Source organism: Microcebus murinus, chromosome 13, assembly GCF_040939455.1.
Source record: "Microcebus murinus isolate Inina chromosome 13, M.murinus_Inina_mat1.0, whole genome shotgun sequence".
Classification (NCBI taxonomy): Eukaryota; Metazoa; Chordata; class Mammalia; order Primates; family Cheirogaleidae; genus Microcebus; species Microcebus murinus.
Window position 1 is genome coordinate 70,170,631 of NC_134116.1, and position 27,207 is coordinate 70,197,837.

The 27,207-nt window shown below is 36.7% G+C and overlaps 2 protein-coding genes across 13 annotated transcripts in view; one reads left to right on the forward strand and one right to left on the reverse strand.

The window, feature by feature from the left end:
• The window catches only part of NBEA (neurobeachin), a 582,638-nt gene that overhangs the window by 174,712 nt on the left and 380,719 nt on the right, over nucleotides 1-27,207 (reverse strand). For 11 of the 12 annotated variants that reach the window (XM_076009491.1, XM_076009489.1, XM_076009488.1 and 8 more), the window contains one exon: nucleotides 14,870-15,006. In XM_076009491.1, coding sequence (XP_075865606.1) covers nucleotides 14,870-15,006 — 137 coding nt within the window. Of the gene's footprint in view, nucleotides 1-10,587; nucleotides 10,758-14,869; nucleotides 15,007-27,207 lie in introns of those variants that run through there. The other variant, XM_020290431.2, reaches the window with a different exon arrangement.
• On the forward strand, nucleotides 10,765-13,163 carry MAB21L1 (mab-21 like 1). The gene has a single exon (XM_012775732.3). The coding sequence runs from the start codon at nucleotides 11,239-11,241 to the stop codon at nucleotides 12,316-12,318; it is 1,080 nt and encodes a 359-aa protein (XP_012631186.1). The 5' UTR covers nucleotides 10,765-11,238; the 3' UTR covers nucleotides 12,319-13,163.

A 27,207-nucleotide genomic window follows, 5' to 3' on the forward strand; every position in this document is an offset into this window, starting at 1 on the left:
AGGCAGAATTAGTTTCTTCCCCCATACTAACTGCATGATATATTTCAATAAAATGGTCACTGTTTTATTTAATTTTTGTATACAATGATATACAACTTGTTAAGCATTAGTACTGATTAGTAATTATAAGTAGAAGCCTATAATTAAAATACATAGTCTTTATAACAATCAGATGTATCATAGAAAAAATTTTCTTACATTGTAGTATTTATGCCAAAGAACAATCTACTAAGGAATAAAAGCAACTAGCACTCACATAGCTTTCTTGGAAATGATTGCATTTAAATTCATGATGAAAGGGAGTTTTCAATGTGTCTTGAACTGAAAGATATACAATATTGTGGTTTGTATAGCTCAATGATATCACAAAACTACTATATGGGTAAAATGGGTAAACCTTTATAAAAGAAAAGTATATAGAAAAAAAAGAAAAGTATATAGATACTTCACCCAAGTAATTGTTGCATTAATTGTTTCTCTTCTTATGAAAGTAAATCCCATTAATCTTAACAAGTTTCACAACAAAGTGGTTCTTTATGTGAATTAGTCCAATTTGATATTCAGTAAATATCAAATGTTTCTCTTTTCTAAATGTTTCTCTCTATGTGATAGATCAATACATTATACTCATAAAATTAAAATTCATACATAAAAAGTATTTCAATATTTATTTAAAAGCATCCTATAAAGAATCTATTCTTTAAAACTCATCCATCATATTCTTTATGTAAATGTAAGCCTGTAGGTTTCTTTTAAGAGTAATATTTATATTCTAGAAGCAGTTGTTATAAAATATATCTGAGTATAGGCAGGATATATATACATACATGCATATATACACATTTCTGCAATATATAGTTTAGATATTGTGGTGCTAAGAGCAGCCACAGTCAGACCAGTCTCTGCAATTACTTGTGTGACCCTTGGTAAGCCACTTAACCTTTCTAAACCTCAGTGTCTTTATTTGTAAATGGGAGCTATTATTTGTGGTAAAGATTAAATGAGATTAAATACTCATTAAGTATTGGCCTCCATTCCTTATCACCCATCTCTCCCAACTCATGGAATTATTATAAATATCAAATGAATTAATGCATATCAATCCTTTGTGAATTGAAAAGAATGTTGCAATTGTAAAGTATTATCTCATTTAATAGGCATTTTAGTCCCCTGAATTACATTATGGTTAAGAGTGTTCATTATTGTTTTGAACGATCCATGTAGGTATATGTATCATAATATAATAAATTTCTATAGAACAAAATGAACAATTTAAAACAAAACCTCAAGTTTAGAAATACTTAGAGAAAACAATCATTAGCAACTATTATTACCTAAATCATATTGAAATAATCCTACTGGGTTTTAAAGAAACAGTATAAAGCTTTATCTAGACCAGGCTAGGCCTGTGCAAGCAGTGGGTGAATAGAGGCTTCACAATTCAGTTGAAGATAAGGAAAGGACATATTTTTCTTTAAAGCTTCACCAGCCTATTTTCTGGCTTAAACAATATGAGTAATTTTCTCAATTATTCACTACCTAGTTTACAAGCAGAGTTCAAATACATACTCTAGAGTGGCTGTGAAGTATATCGCTCCAAGAGTTTCTCATTTAAGGATATTACAGTATTTAAGGGTGCAACACTGTAAATCATACAAATATTGGAAAATTTAAAAAGTGTTGTTTGATATTGTTCTGATTTTTGTTTTTAAAGATACAGATATTGAAACTATCACAACTGATCATTTAATTCTGACATGAGTTTAAAAGGTTAAGTTACAATCTGAGGAAAGGTAATCTGGTTGCCTTTCACAGCAGCCTGCAAGCTCTGCAATCTGCATAGAGAGGGGCATTTGTCATCATTAGCTGAGCTGTGACAGCTGGCACCCAGGGTGTCCCAGAATCAAGAAGTGGCAGAGATACTCTTAGTTTAGGTTGCCATTAAGTATAGTAGGTTTCTTGAAGATCAAGTATATTTTATGAAAAGCTTTGTGATGTAACTAACAGCAGTGAACATATTTGAATTTTCCATAACATGGATAATACAATGATAGCACATAATTAGCAGGTTGCCTCTAGACAACAAGATGCCAGATTACAGTATGAATAAACATCTACTGCCTGCCACTTAGAGAGGTAGAATTGTTTTCAGCACCCTAACAGCTCCAGCAGAGTGTTTTTTTTTTCAGGGCTGGCTGGGAAAGGGTGATCAATTAAGTATATTCAAGGAAATAGGTTAAAGGTGAAGAGAAGAATTATCAGATATATTTTAAATGTGATTGTAAACAATGCATAACTTCGCAGAAATAAACTCAACTGCACACACCCAATATAGCATCTATCTTTTTGATAACATAAATATGAAAATTAAAAATTTTCACACAGATTCAGTCCTCCAATTGGTTGAAGTGTAAATAATTGGTCATACGTATTTAAAAATATTCCTTGGCAAAAGTTTAAAATCAGAATTTTTTTACCAAATGAGTGCTAGTAAATATAGGTCTGAAATAGTGTGGTTAATAAGAAAAGAATATTTTTTAAAACTTTAAAATTTTATAAATGTTTAGTTAATGCAAAACTATATAAATCATAAGAAAAAGTTTAAATTAAGAAATAGGTTTATCAGACCTATGAAATTTTAGAATACCACCATCCCTGGAAAGTCATCAATGCTTGGAAACATAATCAATAACACTAGGTTTTATATTATTATGTAAACTAGTTTTCCACAAATAAAACTAATTTTTGTGTTAATGTAAAATCTATGCAAATCCATGCAGTCATTTATCAGGAAAGCTGACAAGCATTCCATATTGGAGGGGGAAATGAAACTGCCTCAAGAATAGAGGCAATTAATTATTTCTGTATTTTTTCTTCTTCTGTCTTGAGGCACAAAAGTTATCCATCCAGTTAAAACAGCAAATGAAATAAAGAGATTTTTTTTTTATTTAAACACATATGGCTTTTGCCTGCAATACTGATCACCACAAGGTCTACAGATGCCCGTGGCTAAATTGTACACTGGCAGATGCACACAGGGGAAAACTGTGCTAATGCAGCGTGGAGAGCAAAACAAACGAAGAACTGAATTTGCTAGTAAAAAAACAAAAACCAAAAAACCCCCACTTTTGTCCCCCATGAATTATACATTTTGCGTATCAAATACAGGTTAAGGTTATGTAAAATTTAACCTATTCTGTTGCAAAAAAGTAGAAAATGATTTTAAATTAGTGAAGGTGTTTTTATGTATATGCATACATACTAATGTCAGTGAATATTTAAGCAGTATCTTTTTCTTTCTCTGGACAGAATACTTAACAATATTTAAACTTCTCAATTTCACAATTAAAAGTATATGACATTCAAAACTGCCATAGTATATATGACTGAATGCATACTGTTGGAATTTCTAGTTGTTATTATTTTTCAAATTCACTTAGGTGTAATCTCTTCAGGTATTACTACAAACTGTTAAGGGTTATTATGGAACAATCTTGCAAATGCCATATTATTTCCTGGTGGCAACAAGAATCCAATATTTAGTAGCTGTTTCCTTTTAACAAGTCAACATAAAAAATGTATAGAGACCAATTCAATCTTTTACTATCTTAAAAACTGGAGTTGTGTGTGTGTGTGTGTGCGCGCGCGCACGCGCACTCAGCCTGAATGCATGGCTATTTCGTAAACCATAAACAGAATACATTTCCTAAAGATGGTTTAAGATTGGTAAGAAAGCAATAATTTGTTTCTTAATAGGCCTGTAAGCATGCATAACATTAAAATTTCTATTGTAATTGCCAAATAAAAATATAAAACAGACAGCATTTAAATAATTTGTATATCTTGGGGGAAGAAATAAAAGACTAGTTGTACTATTCCAGGTTGTAAAAAGGGAAAATACTTGAAAGAGCATCATTATCAATGGAAATGTCTGTACTCCTACAGTTGAATAATTCTTTGGAGTATTTGTAACCATCTATATTTAAACGACATGTATTTTTATACAAAATTAGGATTAAAAGCATATGTTCCAAGAATGTAGATATATTAATTAATATTAGCTCTAATAAACTCCTTAGCCTCATCCCTACCACTTAAAGGGAAGATTAATTTAATGAAAATGTAAAGTAAAATATAAATACTGAGAAATAAAATAAATTTCTTTCTCTAGTGCTATAAAGCTAGTAACATTATAAAATATGCCTCAAATGTTGCTAATTTATCTGAGGAACCCCTGTTCCTTATCATGTATTTTGATGTACAAACTGTAAGCTACATTTATAAATTGAATCTATATATTCATGTTAGCATAACAAATATTAGCAGTTCCTCTGAAAAATGACTCATCAAGTATTAGTCACATATATTAAAATTAAACAAATTTTATGTATAACAAAAATTATACATATGGTTTATATATCTGAAGTATCAGTTTAGACTTTGCTTCTGCGTTGATGCTCTCTCATTAAAACTGGCCTTAAATTGGAAGCATGATAAAACAGTAAGTTGTAGGGGACATAAATAATGGTGTTTACGGTCTAAAGAGCTTTTGATGTAAAACTAGGACATCCAGACATTTACAAATTAATCATAAAATTTACAAATTAAAAGAATAAAATAAGGGTGTGAGGAAACCTTTCTGTGGCAATAGAAATGTTCTACATCTGTGGTACAGGTTATATGACTCTGCACATTTGTCAGAATTCGTCGAATGGCATATTCATATGGAAAAATTATAGAATGGAATAGTAGTGTATGCAAATTACACAGCAATAAACCTAACTTTCAAAAATAGATTTCACATAAAAATGATACTATACTCTTTATTTCACTAGGTTTCAAATTTTTTATTACAAATACTATATCATACAGACGAGGCTGTTCATTGCTTCTAATTTTATCTAAATATTTAGTTAAATGGATGAGGATAGGTAGATTTGAAAGTATTAACTACTCATTAGTACTACTTTTTTTCGACTGGATATTTTTGATAAATTATGAGAAAAATTTTGCTTTCAATAAATAGTACATATTGGTATACTAAAATGTATATAATTAGAATAGTGAAAATAATTATGTGTAGCTAGAAATGAAATATTATATAGGTGTTCTATTCTCAGATATTTATAATCTCTATAAGATATAAAGGAAGTTACTATTTATAAAAGAATTTCATCCCTTTTCTATAAACCATTTATTTTATTGCATATAATATAATATACATGATAAAAGGTAATCGTTTTGTGTTTGATGTAATTATCCTTTTAAATTATTACTCCAGTTACTGATCATTAAAAAAATAAATCTTAGTTTAGAGGAATTACTTTGTTCATTAAAAAATAAGCCCCAAAACTATAAATTAGAAATAGGAAAGGTTATTTTAGACAAGCAATCACTGGAAGTTGATTATCTACATACCATATTCTAGTCTCAAGGTCATGTTGAATATTTTCAGTGGCTTAATCACATACAGTATGAAACAGTAATGAGAGCAATGCAGTCCTGGATGACCCACTATAGATGTACAGATTAACAGACACTAAACAAATTTGATTCCATTGTTTTCTCTAAGAGAAATAAAAATATAGTATATTAATATAGTCATATATGCAAATGTATATAAATCCATGTTACTTATGGGTTAAGGAATACCTAGTTTACATATACTCCTATAGAAAAGAATCACCTGAGTCCAGTTATCCTGTCTGAATATTTCTACAATATCCAAATGAAAAACATAAGCTGGAATCTAACAAAAGCAATTTCAGTTTTACCAAGTAAAAAGGTAACAGTGACTTTCTGAAGGGTTTATAAGGAGCTAGAATATTGGAATCCATATTTCCTCTATAATATTCAAATAAATGAATGACCAACCCCATTGTCCTTATATGTTTGTAAAAGGTTAGAGATCATAATTTATGCTGAGCAATAAAAAATTCTTTAGGTTGATAACCTCCCCCCGATTTTTTTTTCAGTTTACAGATGCAACCTTAAATATCTTACACCTCTGTGTCCATATGCAAATGAAGTGAGGAACAGACAATTATGTAAAGAAGCCAGGCTTTAAATTTCTTTTTCTACCAAAAGAAAGGTTTTGGTGAGAGTTATCCAGAATTATTTCAAGTCTGCAAATCATGAAGTGGTGGTAATTCTTGTAAGGTATACTTCTAAGGTCCATCTTTAATCTCAAAGTAACTTTTCTTTTCAAAACCTAATAGCACCAGTATTAAGTTTACTAAGCAACACTGTAGGGAAAAAAAGTACTTGCCACTATAAATGTGACTATATGATTATGTACTAGGCAGGTGATAAGAAAAACTGAGGCAAAGGCCTTGATTATTCAAGTGAAGAATAATTTTTAAAAAATTAACTACAATTCTCAGGATGCTCTAGTGGAAAAAATAAAATAAGGTCCAAATTGTGCAGTGACCTCAGTCTTCTGCTTGACTTTGTAATACACCTGATATTAAGACATGCAATAAGTATTTTAGGGAATCACTGAAAGTTTTGAAGCTTTCAGGCTATTTTGTTTCGACTGTTCTTATACCAGGAGTGGCAACAGGAAGAAAGGTATAGATGCCATCAAATTAGATTACCAGAAAAACCCCCTCTATTTTACTTTATTTAATGTGACATACAAAGAAAACCCTGCACAAATATCTGTCTTTAATTTCTCTAGTGTAAAAAAGGAAATATATTGTGTCTGGCAGAAAGAAACAGTTGAAATAGCCTGGGTGCATTTAAAAAAAAGAGGGGGGAGAGAAATCAGATGTGTACAATGAGCCTTCAAAGCCACTCCAGCAGTAGGGATAAATAATGTAATAAACTCAACTTCATATTCTTTTTATCTCCCCAGTGTAATAAGAACATATTAAAAAATAAAACTTTAAATTCATGAATACTTGTGAATAGACTAGAAGCCAGAAGATAATGAAAAAACACAAAACAATATCTATGTGAGTACTTAACATGTGTGTGCATATCCTCTAACAGATACCTTTTTCCAGATGACAGGTTACAATTGCTGAAATTTATGAACATGCAATTCAAATTTAAATTAGCTTTTTTTTAAAAAAAAAACCACAGAAACCTAGCATTCCTACATTTCTCAACATAAGAATTTTTCTTTAAACTCAATAAGGAGACTACCCATTACTTTGTACCTCTTATATAAGTTAACAGGTCTACACAGGGGGGATAAGTTATTTAGGAAATGGTACTTCAGGACATATTGTTTTGCCATTGTTATTTTGAATGCTTGAAAATGTTAAGGATCACAATATTTAATTATTTTGTATGCATTAATACTACCAACATTTATGATGGTGTGCTTGTGTTTTTATTAGATTTTCTTTTCTAACGAACTGGTACATTTTCAATCAAGGCTGCCTCATAAACTAAGTAAATGAAATATAAAAGTCAGACCTTAAAATTCCAAATACCATTCAAATGTAAGCATCTCAAATTAATGAATAATGAGATTCTTTGGGTGTTTTTTCCTTCAATTAGGCCAGTTTTCTTCAATTATCATTCTATTATTAGCTCATGTCAAAGATGCCTGCATGTACCACTGAAAACAATTAAGCATTTATACACAAAAGCATGGGACACACACAGGGTTTTATTCTAGCACTAACTACTAAGATTATATTTATAGTGAAAAATATATATAAGACTGGTATCATTAGAGTACTTTTATGAACTTTTCACATAAATATAAATTTTAAGCAATTTATATGTATTGCATAATCACATGAAATAACTAATTCAATAGGTCAACGATATTTCACAAAAATTTACTAAAAAATTGTTAAGTGACTCCCACAAATCTATCTCAAAACTTAGACTAAAATAGGCTGAATTACACAAAAATATACTATGATTTGTAATTCCTCTCCATAGGTCATTTCAATTAAAATTAAGGGATGGAAAACACACTCCTCAGAATAGTTTAATTTTCCCTTCAACAATGAAGGGTGTCTAAGATCACCGAAAGGATTCAGCTACAGAAGGCGATTCATTTCACGTGTTCGGTGTAATAGAAAATCACTGTGTTGCAGCAACAAGCAGTACTTGCACTAGAGCATTATTCTAGGGCGCACAGTTCACCCGTGGTGATAACATTGGTTGGGAGAATCCTATGTTATGTAAATCACCGTCAGCTCCGCGTGTGACGGGTGCTTAAGGAAGCAGCTCAGAAAACAGTCCTGTTGTCCTTGAAACCAAATGACTTCACATCCCTGGAAACATTCTGGGACTAACGAGTTTCTTAGTCTTTTTCTCACCATCCATTTTTCTTTCTCAAAGTGCAAATCGTTAGTGAAAAGGCCCTGGTTGCACCAATTAGTTTGCACAAAGTGCTTCGGTGTTTAGCTTCGCTTTAACCCAATTAAGCCGCACAGTGAGCCCCAAGATGCGCCACCTGCGCGCCTGGCTCGGCGAGGCCCGGCCGGCGCCCCTGGCGGGCTTGCGTCCTTCCTGTTAGACCCACCCGGGCGGCCGCGCCACGGTCCCCCCCTTACGGCCCTGGGGCCTCCGTGTCCCCTGCTGTCTCACGTCCTCAACTACTGGGGGTGTTTGCAGGGGCACAAGAAGGCCAAGGGTGAGGTCTTGAGCATCTCTGGCCTGAACCCACGGAAGGGCGCTGGGGCCCGTGGTGGGCGACCAGAAAGCGCCCGGCTCTGTTGCGACCACACGCGGGCCTAGCGGTGGTCAAGGCCCAGGAGTGCGTGGGCACAGCATGACCGGGAACAGACAGGGAGAAAGCCGGGACACCCAGTAAGGTTTTCAATAAGCCGCGCTCAGAAATAAAGCCTATGGGACCGTGAGTCTAGAGAAGAAAGCAAAAGGGCCTGGCAGTGCCCAGCAGCCCGAGAGGCGGCCAGCGGGGGACAGGGGCACCCGCGCTGGGGGATGGGGGCGCGCAGAGGTGGCGTTTCCCCAGAGACCACTGCACTCCTTCCCCATTGTGGCCGCAGGTTCTCCGACTCTGATTTGCCTCCTCTTCCAACTGCCAAAAGGTAGCAGTGCATTCACCCGCGACGCCAGCAAAGTGGGGAGGGGCTTTTCAGTGTTCCCAGTCCCTGCTCCTAAGAGGATGGAAAGTTCTTGGGGAATGGAGTAGGTGGGTGCCACGCGCCCCAAATGTAATGTATTAGTTTAAGCTACGTTGAAATCTACCACTCTTGGGTAAAGAGAGAAAGTAAATAATAGGTGGTTTTCTGATACTGTAACTGTGCCCTCCAATTGTAAAAATTAAAAGCTTGAGTAAAAAGTGGGGAACAAGATATTGTTAAAAGTGGCTCTGAAAGTGCCTGCAAACCTGTTACCCAGAATTACAGGATTTTGCTGGAAATATTCTTAATTTGAAAGAGATGGCATCTAAATTAAAGGTAGGCAATTAAAAGTCTGCCTAGGTTTAAAAACCAACTACATAGCCCCTAAGTAGTATTTCTTTAGATTTCAGTACTTTGAGGACACAACTGGTACCATCAGAAAAAAACAAAATGTTCCATATAAACTCATTTCCTTCTCCTGTTTCAAGGTTCCAGAATTTAGAAATGTTGATTTCTTTCATTTTTTTCCAAAATGGGGCTTACATCCAAAAAACCTGGATGACTTCAAGTTAATTTTCTTTGAAAATATTAACCATTTTCTCAATCAAATCACATGAAATCGTATAAAATTAGAAGTCTACTGTCAGGTCACCACTAAGGACACTTAAGACAGGAAATCTAGCCTTAATTATTCGTCTATAAACAACCAGAAACCCCAAACTTTCCAATTTTCAGGATAGTTATCTGTGAGTAGGTCTGATCTCCATGATCTCACTCAAATTTTTGTATTAAAATTCAGCTCACTATGAACTCACACTAAAATAATCTGTCCATCCCAGAGATAATTTATTTTTCAAATGTTTCTACAAGTGCACATACAGCTTCGTGTCCTGCTCCTAATAATGAGCAAGTCCACCAAATTGCAGAGGACTGCAGATGGGTGGAGGGACGTACCAAACATTTCTTAAATATCCTAAATTAAACTGGGGTAGACAACATCCAATACATTCAGCAATAATTTTCAGATTCCTTTCAACAAGTGCAAAGGAGGAAAAAACAGGTTAAAAAAAAAAAAAAACAAAACACAAAGCACAGTACCTGCATAACGTTTCAAAAAATCATTCTAACATACAGAAACATCCGGAATGAGAAAATTACACAGGTATTACTCCATCTAAAGCCAACTTCCATATGCCAGTAGTCTGTGCCTGCAAGAGCAAACTTTCAACCTGCATTTAAAAAGACCCCAAGGATTAACGGACATTAATTATCTTACTCTAAATGCAAGTTAGTGACTTTGTTTTAGAAAACCCCATCTCGTTCACTAATTGATGGATGACCATTAATACACCTGTATTTGCATTTCAGCGGTAAAAAGACAAGCAGGGTTTTCAGCACAGAAGAGAGCCGCTTTGCCAAGTCTTTTCAAAATGTCAATATGCTTCAAGTAATACCAAAGCTGAGAGATTCCTCTTGATTTCCAAACTGTCTAGGTGGCCTGGGTGGTTTTCTGCCGGCAGCAGCCTCCTACCTTTAGTTTGTGTGCCTATATCCATGAGGGGGATTAATTAGCCGGCTTGGAGCTGAAGGAGGCTGTCGTGACGAGCCCAGTGGCGATTGGCCGCCCGCCTGCCTGGCCCTGCCTTTATAATTTCCACACGAGTGCATCTGGGCTCTTAGACAAACCAACAGCAGCTTCTTCTGACACATGCACACGCACACGCACCCCCGGCACACACTCGGCACACTTCTCCTCCGTCTGATTAACAGTCCTGCACACACAATGATTACGGGAAAGCGTAAATAAATACGGAAAGGGGTGATTATTTTGACTACTGGAAGAGCTTTCCTGGGTCTCAGAGCAACTTTTGTTTTTATTTCTGAGAAGGTGATCTCTCCATGCGTTTCTCCCACACAAGGATTCTTTAAAAGAGGAAGAGAGACAGAGAGAGGGGGGAGAACAATCTTTCACTTTAAGACCGGCTGGGCTCAAAGATAAAAGGAGGGAAAAGCGGCAGCAGCAGGGAAACCGCCGCTGCAGCACTTCGGAAAGACGTTTTTGATCCATTTCGGAGCGCTGCGGCCCGTTTCTCCACCGAAGTTGGCTCCAGCTCTAGCAGCCGCATTGGATCCCACAGCTTACTGCGAGACTCCGGTGTACAATCCGGATCTCTGCCCCAACATGATCGCGGCCCAGGCCAAGCTGGTCTACCATCTGAATAAATACTACAACGAAAAATGCCAAGCCAGGAAAGCTGCCATTGCCAAAACTATCCGGGAAGTCTGCAAAGTAGTTTCCGACGTCCTGAAGGAAGTGGAAGTGCAGGAGCCCCGGTTCATCAGCTCCCTCAACGAGATGGACAATCGCTATGAGGGCCTCGAGGTCATCTCCCCCACCGAATTTGAAGTGGTGCTTTATCTTAACCAGATGGGGGTGTTCAACTTCGTGGACGACGGCTCGCTGCCCGGCTGCGCGGTGCTGAAGTTGAGCGACGGGCGCAAGAGGAGCATGTCCCTCTGGGTGGAATTCATTACCGCCTCCGGCTACCTCTCGGCGCGCAAAATCCGGTCCAGGTTTCAGACGCTGGTGGCTCAAGCGGTGGACAAATGTAGCTACAGGGATGTGGTAAAGATGGTGGCAGACACCAGCGAAGTGAAACTGAGAATCCGAGATAGGTACGTGGTGCAGATCACCCCGGCTTTTAAATGCACCGGGATCTGGCCGAGGAGTGCTGCCCACTGGCCACTTCCCCACATCCCCTGGCCGGGACCCAACCGGGTGGCGGAGGTCAAAGCGGAAGGCTTCAATCTCTTGTCCAAGGAGTGCCACTCCCTGGCCGGCAAGCAGAGCTCGGCCGAGAGCGACGCCTGGGTGCTGCAGTTCGCGGAAGCAGAGAACAGACTGCAGATGGGGGGCTGCAGAAAGAAATGCCTCTCCATCCTCAAAACCTTAAGGGATCGTCACCTTGAACTGCCGGGCCAGCCCTTGAACAATTACCATATGAAGACTCTGGTTTCCTACGAGTGCGAAAAACATCCCCGGGAGTCGGACTGGGACGAGTCTTGCCTGGGCGATCGGCTGAACGGGATTTTGCTGCAACTTATCTCCTGCCTGCAGTGCCGGCGGTGTCCCCATTACTTTCTACCGAACTTAGATCTCTTTCAAGGCAAACCTCACTCGGCCCTGGAAAACGCTGCCAAACAAACGTGGCGACTGGCAAGAGAAATCCTGACCAACCCGAAAAGTTTGGAAAAACTTTAGAGGACGATTTAATCAAGAGCCGAAACGTCCTAATTAAGTGTAAACTTCCTGTTCAATTCCTATCTAATATTCCACTCGACAGTGCAAACAATCTCTTCCTTAAAAAGGAATAATACAATGTTTAAACATCATCTCATCCACCCCTCCAAGGGGAGAAAAAGAAGTAGTGGAAGCGGATGGAGAAAAGCCCAAACACACAAGTATTAGATGACTTCTTTCCACACAATTTCATATCTCCCTTTAAAAGTCCACGATAATACCCGGAAAACAGCCTGGCTGTAATGCAAGACCACAGCGAACACTCTGCCTAAGTATCAAAGGATTATAGCAATCCTGGTGATTTAGGTGCATCTGTCTGTGAGTAAACACGATTTGGATATGCCATCTGAAGGAAAATGTAATGTATATTTTGATTTGTAACAAATATTGTGATCTCACATTGTATTTGAAAGTGTGGATGTTGGTGTTTTGTGACTTGGTGAACAGAACTTAAATTGCCATTTTGGATACTTCCAGACATTCTCCACTAACAAAGATTTCATTTAAAGGTAGATTTCCTCATGGTACTTTTATCTGTCTTTGAAAGTGTCTGAACTTTAAAAAGTTTACATTTTGTTTCAAATATTGCTTGTTCTATTTCTGACATTCCATAAATATACTTGAAATGTTATTTAAATATATTCAAAGAAATTTGAATTCAGCTTATATAATAACGCTTGAATATCTGAATTATATATTTGAAAAATGCACTTGAAATACACTGGATAATTACTTTTGTGATTTAGATTTTAATTTCTGTTGCTGGTTTTTATTTAATTAGATGCTAATAAATGAAGTAAAATAAAGGTTGTTGTGTCTCACTTTAAATTATTTTTCATCAAAAGATGTAATGCTTCAGTTTGAAAATCAAACCCACTTGAATGTTTTAAATATTTTGAGAAATATGTTAATGAAATCTTTAAAAATAGAAACTTAAAATATTGGAGAAAAGCTCTTTTTGTACAGCTACAGAATATAATCTCTCAGTTTCTAACTATAAGACAATTCTTTTCTACAACAGACACAATTTAAATCTACCTTTGAAAGCTTGCTCTTTTGGTTAGTATGTCTGTAGCATTTTTGATAATATAAGGGAAAAAAAATCTATCATGACAATAGAGATTACTGAGTTAAAAATCAGGCTAACCCAGAGGAAATGAACTTAAAGTCATAATGAAACTTTTGAAATTTGTATATGAAAACTAAACTAATAAAATGAAGGTAATTTCTGACCAATATATTTTATGTCAAACCTTATTTTATGCAATAAGGGTTCCATTAGCAGAATAAATTAATCAGACACTTAAAATTCCTTTTTACTTCATAGGGCAAGCTAATGATAAAAGCATAAAGACAAACTTTAAATTATTTAAAATTGAATACAGTGCATTCATACCTATTGTTTAAATTCACTGCTTTTGGAGTTGGAAGTAAAATAAAGTCCTCTGACTATCTGTTGGAGTATTTTAATAGTCAACAAGTGCTGAAAGGGCTAATCACCTGTGAGCCTTAAGATAGTAAATTCAGGTGATAGTAAATTTTAGAATTTCAGTTGCTAGTCAACAATACTATTTTATAATGTTTTATTTCAGTGTCTAAATTAAATATAATAAAGTTCTCTATCTGTGGCAGTATTTGTCTTTGACTATTTTAGAATAACTGCCTCTGAAAACACTTCAAAGGAAGATCTTTGCAAAATGATTCTAAAATATTTAGCATGACACAATGCTCTTGAATTCTTAAACTCAGAGAAAAAGTTTGCAAATTGTACAGTAACATGAAAGTTAAAACAATAAAATGGATCTCAGAAGAAAGTGCTGAGGTATAGAGCTACACTAATAGTCAGGTGTATACAGTCTACACAATAAAATTTAATAAATGTTTATGCATTTCAAATGGTCCATATATGTATTTTCTGGCATTACACCCAAAGGAGAATACAGTCTCTAAACATCTGAGTGCCAGTATATACTATGTATATACATTTTAAATCAAAGCTAAGACAATCAGTTTCTTTCCTGTTAGACCCAAATATAAAACCTATTCTTCAAGAGATGAAAAAAAAATGGATGTAATAATGGAGATGAGTTTGTATGTGGCTTTCCCCCCAGTTTCCTTATAACTTTTCAATAAATAATACACATTCCAATCTGTAGTTTTGAAAATTAAAAGTGATCTTAATATGAAATTTCATAAGACCTTCCCTAGTCAGTCTCAGAGAGCATGCCTTACCCTGGGGACTTGGGAGCAATTGGCTTAACTACCAAATCTGCCCAAGTGCACACAAAGGCACTCATAGAAAGACTGTTAAAATGTGCATGCTCTGGTAATACAGGATTTAAACTCATTAATATATTCTTCAATTCCATAAAGAGAGCATGTGCTATTTCATTCATTTTATTTTCTATGAGAAAGAGGAGAATGTCCTCCCCTCCCCCACTGTCACTTAAAACTAAGCAAAATTGAAAACCGCAAAGCCACCAGTACTGTACACGGAATCGCTTTAACTCACTTTCGTGTCGATCTTCTTAAAGGCAGGATCGTCCTCATCTACCTCGAAGTAGATTTCTGTCGTGGTGATGGAGAGGGTCCCCTTGGCCACCACCACGGGAGCGATGAGCTGGGCAGGGGTGCTGAGAACCACTGGGCCTGCAAGACAAGGGCAAGGGAGTCAGGCGGCGCCCTCGTGGCCCTCTCCCGCTCCCTCCCAGAAGGGCACCACAGGTTTTTATTTTAAAAGATGCACTAGAAAAAATGGAGCCTATATTACGCGCAGCAAGCTCTTTTCATGTGAGGTAAGGTCTGCTTAGCTTTTATGCATTACCTTATAACAAGACTAGAGATAAATAATTCTATAAAAACGCAAGAGGTCAGGATACTGAGTAAGCGCTCAACCTCCGCCTAGAAATCCTGCATGGTTGGTAAGGCGCTGCCATTAACCAGCTTAAAAGTGCAGAACCGACTCCATAATGCCCGGATTCTCCATTGAGCATCACTGGCTTTGCAGGGACCCTTGGCAGTTGGCACTGCCCCCAAAGAGCAGCCACCGCTAAGCCGGTCCACTCCACAGCGGCTCTCCCCAAGGAGAGGCGAGAGGATGTGAAGGGGGAAAGGATCTAAATATATAAATTCCACTGGACTGAGAGTTTTGCATCTTGCAGGAAGATTAATTTAATATCGGCATTCTAAGGCGCGCCACATACAAACATATGCGTACGCAGGGACATTATTAAATAAAGTTTTTATGTAGAAAAGAACGAAAAAAATCTTGGAAGTCATTTCCTCACAGAGAATCGGTCGAAAGAAGTAAATGTAAGACGCTCGAACGAAACGATTCTTAAAAAAGCGTCCGAAAGTGCTACTTCTCAACTTTTTAAAGTAGAGGTACTAAGCTCAGTGCAAGTCTCTACTAGGGTGCTTATTTCGAATTCTCTCAAGCTGAATTAAGGTTGGAAATCACTAATTTCACGTATTATAATTTAATTCAATAGGCGGACTACTTAAATGCCCCTTTTAAAGTCCCCCAGAGGGTGGCATTCTTCGCGATCCCGGACTTAAAATACGAGGTGGAATCAGATATAACGTATTCGTTTTTCGGTAGCAAGGGCGCATCATAATCCCTTCCATTTCCTCCCGCAAAGGCGTGTAGTCAGATGAGTCACAATAACAGTAGGAGAAAGGCAATGAAAAGTCAGATCCCCAGCGGCCTCGCAGGCCTAGGCCCCTCGGCGCGGAGACCCGCCCGCGCCGCCGTCCTCGCCCTGGCGAGTGGGCCCGGCCGCCGGGCGCGGGCGCGGGCCACCGTGGCGCGGGCCGTGTTCCCGGGGAGCAGCGCACGCCGGCTCTGCCGCCGTCCTGCACAAAGCCGGGCCCTGCAGTTCCCGTGGCTGCAGGGACAGAGAGGACTCGGCCGGCTTCTGTCGCGGTTAAAGGGGGTGGCTGCGAGCAAACCGTGTCAGTGTCAGCTTTCACCCCCCATCGTGACCGCCCGGGTCAGGCTAACGCACAGCCCTTCCTTCCCTTCCACCGCTTTCTACGCCCGGAGGAGCCCGGGGCTCGCGCGCTCCGGGGCCTGCGCCTCGGGCGGGCTGTGTCCCCGCGCAGCCTAGCGGAGTCGGGGTCCACCTCGGCTCCTCTAGGTTTTTCTTTGCAAAGGGCAAGGCGGTCGATCTGAAGCACCACTTTAAAGGCTCATCAATCTTAATCTAGGTTGCTCAAGTAATTATGCCCGAATCTCTTGTACGATTACAAGTGGATTTGGGTTTCTATTCCCCAGGCCCTCCTTTGTGTTTATTGGAGGGTCTGTGCGCGCGCTTGGCGGCGCCTCCTGCCTCCGCGCCCTCCTCGGAATCCCCCAACGCTCCGGCCGGTTCGAACCGCTCCCTTAACCCTTAAGCAACCAGGACGCTCCTTTGGATGCTACTTTTTGTATTTCCCGCTCTGGAGAAATCCATGCGGTCTACTCAAGGTTGGGGCTGGGTGAGAAAGAAGGCAATGTGATTCATATCGGAAACAAAGTGTCCTTTTATACCTGGTTGGCCTTTGCTAAAACCTTGGGAAAATCTTCGGATTAGGATTAGTGATTTATGGTTTAAAATAGGCTTCTGGTATTTGGAGAAGAGTAATAGTCAAAAATATTAAAAACGGTGAACTGCTTCTTTCTCCTAAAAAGTAATCTAATATATCCAAACCATTAAATTGGGAAAATTGAAAAAAAGAATCATGAAACACATTACTAAAACTATACTCACTGATTTGCTGAACTATATTACAAATTTTAAGCACACAATTCTGCGAACTTTTAACAGGGTCACATTTTCTCTACTCATTTCTCTGCGTTTCTGAAAGGAGACTGCATCTCTTTTTAATTCTACTTCAATTTCGTTCTATTGAATTCAGATTTTCTGAGAGTTTATAAAAGGGCTTTGAATTGGCCCTTCTTTAAGAAAGATACTTCATGAAATAGTCAGCCTTAATAGTATGTCATTTTTACTCTTGTCCTTTGGAAATCTTCAATTACAACTTCCAATTCCATAGCATGTTTAAGGAGCACGAAGTCTTTTTGTTGTAGTCTTCAGGGAGCAAAGCAGCCGCAGAGAGAATACTGAGTTAATCCACTACAGCAATAGAGAGAGGGGATTTAGTTTTAATCCCCTTTGGGGGAGTCTCTGGACTTCAGGGACCCGATATTAAAATGTTTACATAAGGCACAATCACAAACCAGCAGATCTTCCATATGGTGCCCGGTTATATGAAAACCCTTTCTGAATAGAAATAGTATAAAAAGGGCAGCACCTCTGGATGGCGGCGAGATGGTGATCTAGCTGATCCTGTTCTAGAAGATAATTTAAGTAACTACAAATTTAACCTCCGAAACTTTGCTTGGTGTCATGAATTGAAGACGGACTGTAAATATATTCATCCAATTATTACTATAGCAATACAAAGGATGCATTATAATAACACCCTCAGTACATATAGTATTATATTAAATGGTAGCTAAATAGATGGAACAAAAACCTCTTCCTACTGTATTGATACATACAATAATTTAAAATTCTACCATCTAACATGGTAATTAAAAGGAAAAAATAAATGTCATTTACTTTTCTCAACTGGTAATATAATGCTTAAAAAATATTGATCCAGTACTATTTCTGAAAGAAGGGTAGGGATATTACTGGGATTAATTAGAAATCTGAACTAGAACAAAGATCACCTAAGCATAATGAAAGGAATCTTTAAAATAATGAACTTCTCTTTAGAGCTATAGGATCTTTAATCAGTTGAGATGGTAAATCTCATTGTGGACCTAGAGTAGAAAGTACACTTGTTTTATATCTGAAAAGGGAACTATTCATCAAATATATTTTAAAAGTAGAATGTTAACTACTTGCAGGTTTGGATTATCCTGCTGAAGATCAAAATTTCAAGCCTAGAAATCTTAATAATACATTGACATTTTAAATAAAACTTTACAGTTTACAGAATTCTTTTACATATTTACTTGTCTAATATTCACAAATATTAAGCTATGATGTGTCATTGCTCTCTTGCCAAAAGCCAGAAGGAACACATTTGTAGTTGAACAAGTTGGGTTTATTGCTCACTGCAATGAGAGAGACTGACAACCACAGGAACCAGAGAGTAACTGAGGGAGTGTTAAAGGACTCATTGTTGGGTCTGGGCTCTGGTTTTTTGATTTTGGAAAGAGTTCAGGGAAGCAGCGCTTTAATCTGGATTGGTCTCTATCAGAAATCAGGGATAATTCTGTGATTAAGTATCTTAATCAATTTTATCTAGAGGGAGGGAAGACTAGATGTAAGCTAAAGATAAAATTGAAAAGATGTAGCAATCACTTGGATTAGCCAGAAGAGGGAGATGTTTGGTATTTTTGTGGTATGCACAGTGACCTTATTTTTCTGCTTAGACAAAATTGTAAAGCTCTTCTTGGTCTCACATCGTCATCATGTAAGCCCATCTGCTGTTGGTATTCTGTGAGGTTGTTTATATCCAACAAAAAACACTATGGCCTAGCTGTGAACTCCATGCCAGTTCCCAACAATACTGAGGCCTAGATATAGGTCAGGCCAGTTCCCAAAGGTCAAGGGCTGCTTTCCTTTTTCTCAGATGCAGGAATTAATCATTTTTTGGAAGGGGAAAATAGCATCCTAGTGATTAAAAGGCAATGATGGCAATTATTAATACCTTTTCAAACAATGCTGACCTTCTCTACAAGTTTCAATATAAAGCACAGCAGAAAAATATTTGAAAAAAGAGTTGGAGTTTAATTAAAATTGGCATTGTTAGAATTATTTGATGACTTTCAATTGGCAAAAACTATATTTAGGGTACATGAAATTATATTATACTTTAGAAACACTTGAATATTTCCTCAACTTAGTTTAATATTAATAGAAATTTTATTAGCTATGTGGATTTTCTGCAACCTCAATTACTTTTAAACTGTATGTTCAATTTGCTTTTAGATATTCAAAAGACTTGTTATTTTGGGATAATAAACATTGAATAATCTTGGTAGAATTATTAAATTTAGATTACTGACATTATTTGGAAGAACTAAAACTAATCCCCATTTTTTTAAATATAAATTCTAGATTCTTTTTTTATTTTATTTTATTTTATTTTTTTGAGATAGAGTCTCACCCGAGTACAGTGCAGTGGTGTCATCGTAGCTCACAGCAACCTCAAACTCCTGGGCTCAAGTGATCTTCCTGCCTCATCCCTGAATAGCTGGGGCTACAGGTACACACAGGATGCCCAGCTTATTTTTCTGTTTTTAGTAGTGATGGGGTCTTGCTCTTGCTCATGCTGGTCTCAAACTCCTGAGGTCAAGCAATCCACCTGCCTCGGCCTCCTAGAGTGCTAGGATTATAGGTGTGAGCCACCATGCCTGGCCCCCAAATTCTTTATGTTCAACGTAAAAGAATATTATCCCAGGCTGGGTGCAGTGGCTCATGCCTGTAATCCCAGCACTTTGGGAGACTGAGGAGGGAGGATTGCTTGAGTCCAGGGATTTGAGACCAGCCTGGACAACACAGCAGATCACATCTATAAAAAAATAAATAAATAAATTAGCTGGGCCTCGTGGCATGCATCTATAGTTGTAACTACTTGGGAGGGTAAGACATGAGGATCACTTCAGCCCAGGAGTTCAAGATTGCATTGAACTATGATTGTGCCACTGCACTCCAGCCTTGGTAACAGAGTGAGACTCTGTTCTAAAAAAACAAAAAACAAAGAACAATAAAAGAATATTATTCCGAAAATAATTTAAGACAAACTCATACTCAGGGAGTAATTTTTTACATTATTTCTATAATGTGATAAAATCTGTAGGGAAATAACTCAAAGCCATAGCAGGAGTGACTGAATATATCTAAAATATCTATCACTGCTTTAGACTCATATTATTTTTAATATGGTATTATCAATTTAATAAAAATCGTATAGAATTAAAAGAATAAGATGCTTTAATTTCAAAACAACTTAAAATAAATTACTGAAGAATATGAGAAAGCTGGAGCTTTGCTTTGGAATTCTAGGAGAGCTTTTGGCATTAAGAAAAGGGAGGTGTTTGTGTATGTGCCTGAAGGAGAGGGAAGTTCTTGGAAAACTACTGCAAAAAGTCTTAGGTTTCTATATCTGGGATGGTTCCCTGTGTTTCAGGTATTTGAAGTGATTCAATAAAAAAAGTCATAGAAACAAAATCTCTAGACTGTTGTCCAAATAAACTATGGAGATAACAATACTCTGAAATTTTAGAAAAACTTTTCTTGCATGGAAATAGTTACAGGATGTTTTTGCTCCAATAAAGAAAATACTTGAACTTATGGAATACAAACCTCAAGGGTTATGAATTTAAATTTCAGCACTACTTCCTCCCTGACACACACACACACACACACACACACACACACACACACACACACACACACAATGCTCCTTGAACTACCTATTATAAACATTCTATAAACCCAAATTTTGAACAAAGGCTGACAGTGTCCAGGAATTGGCCTTTTAATGTTCTTTGGTGACTTCTTGAGCATAATCGATCCTTACCTTAATATTGAGATTAATAATAACCAATCATCCCCATAGTTCATGGTTTCCTTAGATGGTTATTGTACAAAATGAGACAGATGCCCAAGAACATACATTAATCTTTTGAGAGCTGAGTAAATCCACCTCTGGAAAAACTCAACTTACCAAAGTCTGAAACAGACATGGGAAAAACAGAGTCCTCTTATATGAGCAATTGAATACTGCAGTTTAGCATAGTGTCTGTTTGTGACTGTAGAACATCTATTTTTACACTATTATCTAATATCACTTTTTATTTAATCTGTTTATAATAAATAATTTTTAAAAGTACTCAGAGACAATCTGATAGGTGCTAACTTTAGCTAACTTTGATGTTTTCCAATCTATTTATTGAACAGGTAATTCTTTACGTCACAAGAAACCAACAAAAACTAGCACATTTTCTACAAAGGTAATGAGTGACTGATAGAAGAAAAAGCTTACAAAGCACATATACTCTAAATAAAATATCACCAAGTTATTAATGTTTTGTAGCACAAAAAATACTAAAAAACAGTGATGGTTTTAATGTTTAGTGTGATAACTTGCTGGCCTTTTAATTGGTGAGCCAACTGAAATTTGTATTTCTAGCCATATTATATTCAGATAACATAAGAAATACATTTTTTACCTTTTGGAAGAGTATTGACTCTTTCATGGCACTAGGTCTGGATATCATTTAATGATTGGGTAGAGTAAACTGCTGTTAGACTAGATGAGTGAATAAACTAGAGGATATGATTTAAATCTTTGTATCCATAAGTTGGGCTTATATTCCCACAGTTTCCTGCACATATCTTTATTGCGGCACTTATAATATATTGAATATATATGGTTTTAAAAGTCTGCTTCTTTCATTTGGCATGAACTACTCGAGACAGGGGCATTATCTTGTACACCTAACAAATCTGTCATATAGTATGCAATCTTTGTTTATGGAACTGAATATAGAAAATGATACACACTATTGTTGCATTTATATGTCACAGGAAAAGGCCACTTAAAATAACAGATTATAACTTTTATATTTTTCTGAACTCGAAATATTTCAAGTTTTTCCTTAAAAATATGAAAGATAATGCATTTTATTTTTTTTATTTCTTTTTTTTTCAGCATATTATGGGGGTACAAATTTTAAAGTTGCCTATAATGCCCTTGTCCCCCCTTCTCCCCCCTCAGTCCGAGCTTCAAGCGTGACCATCCCCCAGACGGTGCACATCTCACTGCATTTTAAAGAAAATACAAATTTAAAATATACTAAAAACCAATGATAGTTATAATGTAATTGGTCATTCTAGCTATATCACATACTGCTAAAACAATACTATTATTATTTTGGATGGTATAATTTTATAACTGCCATATTTTTCCTAGTGTTTAAGTTGTCTCTTCTTTATAAATTAAAGGTATAGGGACATATTTAACTTAGCATTCATTCATTCTTGTAGCTAACAACAATTATCATATGAGTTGTGCATTGTTTTGGGCACTAGGAGAGAATACGGTGATTCACCAGACATGGATTTTACCAGCAAAGAGCTTATAGTATAGGAAAAAGAATGTACAAAGAATAATTATAACATAAGGGAGAAAGGGTTTAACTAAGAATTGTGTAAAGCATTTTACATGAATTATTTATTCCCCTTACTACCCTATTTGTTAGCACTGCTGTCACCTCCATTTTACAGATGAGAAAATAAGACTGAGTGGGTAAAGTAATGTAGAGAAGGTCACACAACTAGTCAATGGTAGAGACCAGATTCGAACCTGGCTACCTGATTCCAAAGGGTATTTGTTATATATACTGTCTCCCACCAAGAAAGGGACAGAAAAAAATTCTATAGATATTCACAGAACAGTGAAAATTTCTAGCCTTTTTGGGAGGCGGAGAGTAGCAGGGATGGAATGATGGCAGTGACATCTGAAGTGAGCTGTGATGGATGGATAGGACTGGGGCAGATGGATGAGAGGGGGATGAGCATTGTAAGCAGGGGGAATAGTGTGAACAAATACACAATTGCAGGCATCAGTGAGCAGTGAATAAGTTTGGTCAGAGATTAGGATGTGTAAAGGGGAGCAGTGTGAGACAAAACTAAAAAAGCACACATAGCCCCGAAAGTCAAGACTTTACTGGTTAAGCAATCAAAGATGAGAGCTCAGAAATTACAGTGTGGACAGTGGCGTTTATCCTTTGTGAGGGGCCACATCCTTCTGAGATGATGGTTAAACATATGGCCTTTTCCTAGAAAAATTTCCCTGTGTACATCTGTCCATCATGATTGTATCATAAATGAAGTATTTGTATTTTGGAGAAAAATTCTGTCATTTATCTTAATGTCTGCCTCTAACGATTTTTCTGCATTTGCATTTATCCTTATCTATTCTTCAGCAGTTTCAAGACATACATCTTTCCTCCTGTTCATGATACTTATTCTCTCTACCTGTGCTCTTGGTCCTACTCTCTCCTCACCCCTCTAGCTACTCTCTTATTTGTGCCTTCTTCGTTAAGTGTCTCAGCTTCTCTTAGTTCCTCACTGCTATTCACTCCTTTGGCTTCGTGTCCAAACTGTACTTAGGCCAAGATGTTTGGGAAATACTCACTAAATAGTAAGTTAAAGGCCTGAAAAAGTCCATTAGTTAAAAAACAAATCTGTGTCACTGATTTTTAAATCCAGAATTTTAAAAACACATTTAACTATAGAGTCTTTTTTATTTATTTTTTATTAGAATCTTTCAAAATACCTGTGTTCCAAGGAATATTAATTTGAAAAGTGCTGAACCAGAGTCCCTGACTTCTAGAATGATTCTCTCTTATTCTCTTACTCTTTGACTTCCTTCTTGGCATTCTCTACGGACTCTCCTTTGCTGGCTACTCTTTAAACCTGTTTGGCAGGGCAACTGAATTTGGCCTACTGCTCTTCTCTGTTTCTAGTCTCCCTTACCTTGGGTGATCTCAGTGGTTTTAATTATGAACAACATGCCCAAGTAGGCTTTCTAATGTCATACTTTTATATCCTTTTGAAAATTGTGAATATCCAACAGACCAAGCTGAGCTAATCATCTTCATTCCCAAAGACCCTGCGTCTTCACATTCCCAAACACAGTTCATAGCTTCTATACCCCCACTCTCAGGCTCAGTTCCCCTCATTCTTACTCTCTGCAACGAGTCAATTATCACAGTCCTCCACATAGTACCTTCTAATTGTTTTGTGTAGCTGTCCCATTCTCCTTTTCCCTGCTTGCTGCCAATTTATTTCAGGATCTCATCACCTCTGGTTTGGACAATAGCCTTCCTTCATGTTCTCTTACCTCAAGTCTGGGCAACCTAAAATCATATGCTACACGAGGGCCAGGATGATTAAAAAGATACATGTATGCATATAAATAAAAAATATATTATCATTGCCATGCTTAAAACCTTTCACTGCCTCATTGTGGCCATCAGGATAAAATCCAGGTTCCCTATGTTGCATAAGGTTCCCTCCCCCAGTGAGCTTGTCAGTCTCAACTTCAGAGACTCCCTGCCTCATAGTTTTTTACCTAAATAATTTAGAACTACTGTAGTTTCACATCGAGGGTGATGTTTTAGTGTATGATGTTTCCCACAATCTGCAACAATTCTGTAAACATTTCTAAATCTTACTTATTCTTCAAGACTCAACACAGGAAGCACCCATTCTAGGGAGGCTTTCCAGAATCCATGTTATTCAAGGACTCTGTTTTGTGTTATCATGGTTTCCTTTGTATCTCTAGGTTAATTTTTTTTTCATTTCTATCCTTCCTCTAGACTACAACCTCCTGGAGAGCAGAACTTTTGTATGTATCTTTACACTCCACCCACTCCATAATGCACTCACCATTATGTCTTGCATATGGCAGAGATTCAATATTTATATTTGTTCTGCTTGGATAACCACATCCAATTTGAGTTAAGTTGGGATCTAGCAACAGAGAATAAGGGCACACAGGCCCTTCCAACTTTTGTATTTAATATTTATATATATGAATTTTAATATTTTCCATTCTAATCAATTCTTTTCTCTTTTATTTCATTTACAAATAATGCTAGTAATGACCCACTTCGTGGATTTGTTAATCCACCAATGGGTTGCAACTTGGAATTAGAAAAACACCGATGTAGTGAAATGTGCAAGACTATAAGAAATACATTCCTTTTCTTATAAATTACCCAGTTTCAGGTATTCTGCTATAAGCAACAGAAATTGGACCAAGACAATGTCTAATAAACATAACTGAACTGTGTCCTTTTTGTTGTATTTTTAATTTACAGTTACACAGTTCTCCAATATTCTTCATTTTTATTTCATTTGATTAACTAATAATTTTCTGATTTATCACTATAGGTTGAATTGCATCTGTCTAAAATTCATATTTTTATGTCCTAACCCCCATTAGCAGGAATGTTGTCACAGTTAAGAGTAGTTTACAAGTGTTTTTATAAACTACAGAATCCATGGTTGAAGGGGAAATACATTTCTGGAAATACAGAAATATGAACTATAGTAAAATATTTGCAGACTCCAAAATGAGTTTGGAGATTTTGTAAAAATAATGAAAGAGACAAAGGAGGCTCGATAGTCAAGGTGAAGGTTTTATTTACTTTTATAACTCTTTAACCAATTAAAAAATTAAGTAAAAAATTTAAGTATTTTAGCTTTTATAAGAAAGGAGCATGTGCTGATGTTGTCTCTAAGAGGCTCATGAATTCTGTGTGTGAAGCTGAACGTGAACCTTTTGGGTATACTATTTATGACTGGCAAAGCAACTTCCTCATTCAAAGAGAGAGAGAAAAAAAGACATACAAAGACTCATAAGGTTTTTTCAACATGAAATAGTTTTTACTAAACAACATTTTGATGAGTTAAGTGTGAGTGAGTCAGGGACATATGGATTAAATTTCCCTTGAAATACACATGGGTTTAAAAATTAAGGGGGAAATCCTGAGCAAAATGTATTTTAGAGAATCCAGAAAGTTTAAAAGACATTTTTTCCTTAAATACAAGTATCAGGTTAAATCAGTTCTAGTGAGATTCTATAACTAAAACTACACAAAAATATGGGTAATCTTTTAAAACATGCTAGTTTTGTTAGGGAAAGAATGTTACATTCATCACATTAGAATTGTACTGCATGGAGTAGTTAGGCTTAAGCAGACTGACTGAGTCAGAGTTTATCTGCATCTATGCATGTAACACTGAACATGTTCTTTTCTATAGTACTTATTCTTATTCCCCTAAGCAATTGTAACAAAATTTTCTGTGCTCTTGGTTCATACTCTTTTTCTTTTTTAAAGAACATATTTCTCAGAAAAACTCTCAGCTTTTAGAATTCTGTTGTTTCTTAAAATTTTATTATATTTCCCCAGAATCTTGAGTTCTTCCTTCTTCTCATATGTTCTATATTTTGCTTTATTCTCCTTTCTAGCTCAGTTTGTAGGCAGCATTCAACTTATATAAAATATATTTGCCTCTGCTATCTGGATATTTCAAATTATAATAGAATACTAAAGGTCTAAACTATCTAGCTGATCATCTCAGTTGTCTACTTTCATCTATTAAGGAAGATATATTATATGCCATAGCTCCCTGGCTATTTGAGTTACCCAAAGGTAGTGAGTGGTAGGAGAGCTAATTTGCTTGAGGACTGTTTTTCTATCACAGTCTCTGAATACCAACCTTCTATATATTCCCTAGGTAGTCAAGAGATGTCAATGAGCCAGTGAAAGTAGTCAAAGAGAGATTTAGAGAGGTAGAAATGGTCACCCTTAAATAAAACTGGAAATAACACGCCTCCTGGATTTTCAGCATTGGATGTATGATTTCACTTTGAATTAGTAGAACAACAGAGACTATATGCAATGGAAACAATCTAACCAGTTTATAAGAAGAAAAACAGCTTGAAAACATACTGCCCTCTAAACATCAAGGAAAGTACAACTGGGAACTGTCACCAGCAACAAAGCAAATCATGAGGAAGGTAACTGGCACAGAGGACAGCCTTCTAATAGGTCTTCTTGTTTGTATATTTTTCTCAATCTTAATTCACATAATTCATTTTCCCTGAGATTCAGATTCTTGGTAAATGTATGTGTGTGTGTGTGTGGGTGTGTGGGTGTGTGTGTAAATAATTATAAACCTACCACTTTGAAAAATCTAAATTAAAAAAAAATCTCACCTCTTACATTCTAACACTTCTTCCCTGTGTTGCTATTTCCCTATACTAATT

Excerpts from the sequence above, each read along its gene's own strand:
- MAB21L1 (XM_012775732.3), top strand. The coding sequence starts at position 11,239 with ATGATCGCGGCCCAGGCCAAGCTGGTCTACCATCTGAATAAATACTAC.